General features: G+C 49.9%; 1 protein-coding gene across 1 annotated transcript in view; it reads left to right on the top strand.

Moving 5' to 3' along the window:
- Positions 1-22: 22 nt before the first annotated feature.
- Positions 23-6,325, top strand: part of MTMR14 (myotubularin related protein 14) — a 30,405-nt gene continuing 24,102 nt past the window's right edge. The window contains exons 1-3 of the mRNA XM_026052643.1: positions 23-158; positions 4,833-4,941; positions 5,988-6,063. Coding sequence (XP_025908428.1) covers positions 4,888-4,941; positions 5,988-6,063 — 130 coding nt within the window. The 5' untranslated portion in view covers positions 23-158; positions 4,833-4,887. The remainder of the gene's footprint in view (positions 159-4,832; positions 4,942-5,987; positions 6,064-6,325) is intronic.

Raw genomic sequence — 6,325 nt, 5'->3', positions numbered from 1 at the left:
CGCGGCGGTCTCGCGCAGGTGGAGCGGATCGAGCGGCGCTGCCTGGAGCTCTTCGGCCGCGACTACCGCTACAGCGTGATCGCCAACGCGCACGGCGAGGTGTGCGCGCACTACCCGCGCCACATCGTCCTGCTGGAGCGCGACGCCGCCCGCGACACGTAAGGCCCCGGGCCGCGCCCCGCGGACCCCGGCCCAGCCCCGGGCCGAGCCCCGGCAGCCCCGGGGGAAGCCAGGGAGGGCCCCGCGCCGCTCGGAGCCGGGTGTGCCTGGGCGCTCCCACACCCGGCACGGGCATCCCGCAGCGAGGTCGGGGTGCCCATGATATGGGGGTCGGGGGCGCCCGTGATAGCGGGGCGCAGGAGCCTGTGATAACGGGGTTGGGGCGCCCGTGATAGCGGGGTGCAGGTGCCCATGATAGCAGGGTCGGGGGTGCCCGTGATAGCGAGGTCCAGGAGCTCGTGATAGTGGGGCCCGGGTGCCCGTGATAACAGGGTTGGGGTGCCCGTGATAGCGGGATCTGGGATGCAGCTCCTGGTTTTCCCAGGGGGAATCCCATTCCCGTTGCCCTGTGGGGCTCAGTGACCCGGTGCCGCCTTTCCGGACTTTGACCCGCGCACTCGGAGCTGCGGTGGTCTCGCTTCCCGCCGGGCGTTATCCCTGCAAGGGCAGCCTCGTGTCCCCTCCTTTCCAACAGTGTGTGATGCGGTTCCCAGCTGCGTCGTGCTCCTAACACAGGGTATGTGGCCGTGTCCCTGTCACGGCGCTGGCCGCCTTGTCCCGTGGCCGCCCGAGCGCTGTCACCCGGATGCTGTTGGAGCAAGGGGACTTTGGACAGGAATGACACCTGATGGACGGGTGGGAGAAATCCCGCTTAAAGATTGGAAGAGCTGAACTGCCTAGAAAGAAGAGAAACTGAAGCCTGAAGTTGTAACTAAGAGCATCTTTAGGAAAGGAAAAGTAAATGCTTCTGCTTTTTTCCTCTGCTTTCAAGAGCAAAGGGTACTTAATTTTTCTGATGGGCATTTGAAACAACTATGATTAAATTTGGTGCCCCGTTTTCTTCAGAGGCTTTTGCAGGTTGGCAATAGGAATAAACATTGCAAGTGCTGATTCTTTTCAAATCTTGATCTGCTGTCCTAGAGAGTCATGGAAACATACCCTCATTCTCCCCTTCTTCCCTGTTTTCTGGGCAATAATCTCTGTAAAAGCTGCTAAGTCACTTCTGCATTTAGCCAGTTTCTAGTTGCAGCCTTATGCTCTGTGAAATAACTGTGAAATACAAGCAAATCTTAAATGTATAGAGAACATTGCACTTGTGTTGCAGAACACAAGAACCTCTTCCAGTGAATGGGATTCTCCCTTTAGGACCTAATGTCTTTGGCTGCCTTTCATCTCTGTAATGTAAATTCAGCTGGTAAGATCTCCTTGAGGTGTAGAAGATGCTTCACACCTCTGAGGATACCTCCTGCTTTCTTGGGAGCTGTTCTCGCTTCTGCTCTGCCCTGTCCCGTCAGCTCTGCTGGTGCAGATGCTTCAGAAGCTGTGTGGGGAACTAGCAAAAAAAGGCTATTTTTAACCCAGATGAGTTTCCTGCTCCTGTTCGTCCTGTGGTTGTGCAGCTGGGGCAAGAGCAGATGTTGCTTAAGGGTTTGCCCGACTTCAACAGTGCTCTGAAAGCCACGTGGGCCCCGAGGTGATGGAAAAGAGGGAAGAAGTTGGTGTGTGTTCGAGCTAATGGCTAGGGCTGCGTGTGCCTTGTCATTAGGTGCTGCTTGTGGTGAGCCAGGAGCCCCTTCCCGTGCACATGGCTCAGAAAAATGGCTCAGAAAAGGGAAAAATTGCCCCTTTTCTCCAGAGCAGGAGTGAGCAGGTGCTGCAGGGAATGCAAAAAGAGGGAGGTGCTCAATTCTCTTCTTATTGTCTCGCTGTCACAGCACTTAATGTCTACATCCCAGGCGTGGGCTTTCGTTTCTCTTGCTGAATCTGTTACGGATCTGTACTCCAAACATAATTACAGCTGCACATAATAGTCTGGAAATGTATACGGGATGCGAGGGGAACACAAGCTAAGTCCTGGTGTTGTTACGGCCAACGAAAGGGAAGCCTCTCTGCTGCAAACCTGGGTAAAATTTAGAGTTGACAAAATGATTACGTGCTCCTGCAGGAAATGTTCCCTTCACGCTTGAAGGAGAAATTTGGATTTGGAGGGGGTGGCAGTGGGATTATCACAGAGGAAGGTTGGCTAGTGGCATCTTCTGAAAAACAAAACCACCTGAAAAGTCCATAAGCAAGGCTTAAGGAGGAGGAAGGCATGGCATATATTTTCTCTGCTGCCTCAAGCGGTTGTAATGAGGTTCTGTCATTCTACTCTTGAAATGTACTCTTCTTTTTGAGACTCTTTTTTTTTTTTCAGCAGAACTTATGCTATAACTTGCACCTACACCACTTTTAAGCCTTTTTTAAGTATGAGCGCTGTGCCTGTTCTTCAGAGTGGGTCTTCACTACAGAGGGCTTCACTACAGCCCTCTGTCTACAGTTACATTCAAGTGTCAATGAAAATCCAGACCGTGTTCGTTTGTGGGTTGACTGGTGACAATCCTCAGGACAGGAGGACCTGTGAACCCCATCTGCAGAGCGGGTCTTGGGGTGCACATGCAGTTCCTGCTAAACAGGCACAGGAGGGGGGTCCGTCCCACATTCTTTGGGGCTGCAGTGGGGTATCTCGAGGTGAGACCTCTTCTCTAAGCTCTCCTCCCAAGGCTTATGCTTTCCCTGTGATTTCTGATCTTCCAGAGTGGTGAGTTTTGCTGTATCCCATGTTCTGGATGTAGCAGCACTGCCACAGAGCTATTGCAGTAACCCAGTATTAAAGTTTTTATCATCTTTGCCGCTTCCCTTCAAATATTTTCCATCATAAACACCAGGAGGCCGGTGCAGAGCACAAGAAGTGTCTCTCAATCATGTGCATTCATTGAAAAACAACCCTGAAACCAAATCTCTACGTAGGAATCTCCCAAAGGTTTAAAATAGCCCGGCATTAGGTATAACATATGAAGCAGGCCCTCCTGGAGGTGCTCACAAGCTGTTGCTGAGTGTGGGTGTTAGTCAGATGCCCTCTGAGCAGGGTGTGCGAGTGGAGAAACAGGCTGCGGAGCCGAGCGGCGGGCACGGGGACAACCCCGGGCAGCCCTTGGTTGTGGTCTTGGGGACGGTGCTTCCACAACTTATCCGTGTGTTAATGTTTCCCTGTCTTTGCGCTTGGTATCCACGTGTCCAAAACGTTTGAGGAAGAGGAGCGTTTGGGGTTCAGATTCCTTAAATCCCAGGATATGCCAGGCTTCCTCGGGAGCTGACAGTAGTAGGATTTGAAGGTCCCGGTTGCACGCTCTCTGCTTTCCCCAGCACCACCTCGTGTAATCTCTTTCACAAACAGATCAATTTCCCCGTTAAAAATAGTTGATTTCTTAATCCTTCCTAGAAAGCCAGCTGCAGGTAGGTTGCTCCAGACTCTCACTGCTCAGAGGCTTGCAAACTTTTTTTTTCACTTTTTCTTTTATTTTTTTACTTTCTCATCAATTTGTTCTTTGATCAGCATTACGCCTTGAGCTTTTTTTTCCCTTGCCTGTTGCTAATTTCTCTTTTTCACCCCAGTACATACATTGCTGCTCCTCACTTAGTCCTAACTTGCTAATGGGCTCTTTGGCAACTCAGATGCTTGTCCCCAACCACCCTCAGGGTCTTGCTGTGCCTCTTCAAGCCTGTGTGTATGTTCATTACTAGAATTACACACTTTCTCAGCTGGTACTTCTCTATCACAGCAATGCTGGTACTCCTCTGTTTTACTGGAGGGTTTCCCGTGTTCCTGTTTGTCCCTTTTTTTCAGGCTTGCCGTGTTGACCACCTCTGGGCATCCAGCAGTCAGGCTGTTCTGCTAAGCTTCCCTGCAGGAAAGGGTCCGCTAGAGATTCTTGTTGATCATCTCTGAGTGGGAAATCACACGTTTTTTGTTGCCACTGAATGACATCTGGTTTCTACCATGCCAGTCTGGATACTAGTCCAGATCCTTGTGCATCTCCAGCTGTCCCCTGTGTTGACTGTACCTCCTGAATCTCTGGGTAGCTCAGAAGCAAATTTGGATTCCTATCAGATTTAGACTGGTCCTTTTGACAAATCCTAGGAATTTTAAGCTGCTTCCAGATTGTGTCTCAAGCCCAGAAGGCATTTCTGTTCTTTTTTAACCAATAGAACCAAACAAACTTCAGCTGTGTAGATGCAGCTGACATTAATCTAGCTACCCCGCTCAACCCGCTAACCAATTCATGGACAGTTGTCTAATTACTCAGCAATGGGTGTATTCAAGTGACCAGAACTAAGACTCACTAACAGCTTAAGCTTTAATTCTTCTTAATTTATTTTTTTCCTCATAAAATTCACTGTGCTAGTCAGCAGTGCCGAGCTTCTCTTTGAAGAAAAGGTGGTGGAGAGGCAAACCAAAAACGTATGTTTTTGCAGCGTGGCTCGCTGCAGCAGGCACTCGCTCGTACTCCACATGCCAGTCTGTAGCAGACTGTTCTGCCAGGCACTGACAGTGCTCATATTGCCAGCACGCTGTTGCTCCTGAAGGTGCCTGTTGTTGCAGACTGTGCAGTTGGTCGCTCAAAATACAAAAAAAGGCGGCAGAAAAGCGCCCGCTCGTGTTGGGTGGCAGCAGGTCTGGTTGCTCGCTGGCTTCTGAGCAAAGGGATGGGGAGTGCAGCCCACGGTGTCTGCAGGCACCTCGCTGGAGATGCGGGAGGATGCGCTGTGTACTGAACTGAATCTCTGTCCACTAGGTTTGAGAGCACTGTGCAGGTTGGCAAGCTGCAGGACCTTATCAACCGAAGTAAGATGGCGAGGTGTAGAGGACGATTTGTTTGCCCAGTCATTCTGTACAAGGGAAAGGTAAAGCTTCGTGGGTTACCTGTCTTAACATAGAAAATGACCTTTCTCCCTGCCATGTGAGCTGTGCAGCCTTTTCTTCAGTGGGTTGTTACCTTCCCTAGTGCTGCAAAACCTAGTCTTAGGTGTGGGCAGGCAGTCTGCAGAAAGGGCTGACATTTGCTGTTGAGGCTACCTAAATCATCTATGGGGCTTCAGGCTGTTTTTCCCCACCCTGTCATAAGCACTGCACCAAAGAGCTAGCATTTCCTACATCTCTGTGTTCCTTCTGAGAGCACCAAAGATAAGTGGCCTTTGAGAGGGGAAAGAAGCTGCTGTCACTTCCTGACCCTCATCCTTTCCAGCAGCGAGCTCTCTTTTGAACGACTTCTGTTTCTAAAGAGAAATTTCCCTTGTACGCTCCCTGGGGAGGCAAGATGGCAAAAAAAAAATGGTCTTATGAATACGTGGGCTTGTCTGCAAGGGAATCTACCAGAAAGTGAAATTAGATTATTTTTATGTGATTGCTTAAGCTGCATTGAAGCCCAGCAGGAGTAATCGCATTCAAAATTTATGTAACTTAATTCAGGATTCTTAATTCAAGTCAGAAGCATGGCATGAATAGCAAAATCACACATGTGACTGTTCTAATCTGGCTTGATCGGAGCTGTCGTGGGCTGAAACCTGCTGCCCTTTACACGCAGGAGTGAACTGCCCAGTGGGGCACTGGATGTGACCATCCATAATCTTATCAATGGGAATATGAAGGATAAGGCTCAAGCAGGGTATTAACAGAGCACGAATGCTGCTAATTTATCAGGAATTTAATGTATTAGTGAATTGGAGAGCTAGAGATGAAAATGTGATTTAAAACCTAGCTGCAGATTGAGGCTTTTGAGAGGCTGATGTGTTTGGAGAAGTTAATCGTGGTCAGGGTTGCAGGGAAGGCTGCTGAGAGGCAGTCACTGTAAGTACCAGCCACATCTATACAATGTGACAGCAACCAGGACATAGGCCTGATAAAGAAAAGATTTTTGGGATGTGTGGCTCATAACAAAATCTTCCTCCAGCATATTTGCAGATCAGCAACGTTAGCTGGCTGGGGAGAGCTCTATGGGCGGACTGGCTACAACTACATCTTCTCAGGTAAGTGAGGGACCTTCTATTAGAAGCTACGTGTTAGGTAGCTTAGGTTGGGCAGGGCAGGGATGGTGACTGAGACGTTAGACCAGGCTCTCCTGCGAGCTCTGTTATAGACCTACCGATATCAGACCCTGAAAAATAGGACTGAGCAGGAAATGGGGTGTCCGTTTCCAAGCGTTGTCCTATGAGATAAAGTGCTCTGCCTCCTAATGCAAGGAGAAGAAGCAAAAGAACTTGAGGCTGAAGAGTGGGAAGCAGGTAGGCA

The sequence above is a fragment of the Nothoprocta perdicaria genome, unplaced genomic scaffold (assembly GCF_003342845.1).
Source record: "Nothoprocta perdicaria isolate Ctin4 unplaced genomic scaffold, notPer1 scaffold_9, whole genome shotgun sequence".
Classification (NCBI taxonomy): domain Eukaryota; kingdom Metazoa; phylum Chordata; class Aves; order Tinamiformes; family Tinamidae; genus Nothoprocta; species Nothoprocta perdicaria.
Note: the sequence above shows the minus strand (reverse complement) of the source record. Positions and strands in the feature narration are given on the sequence as shown.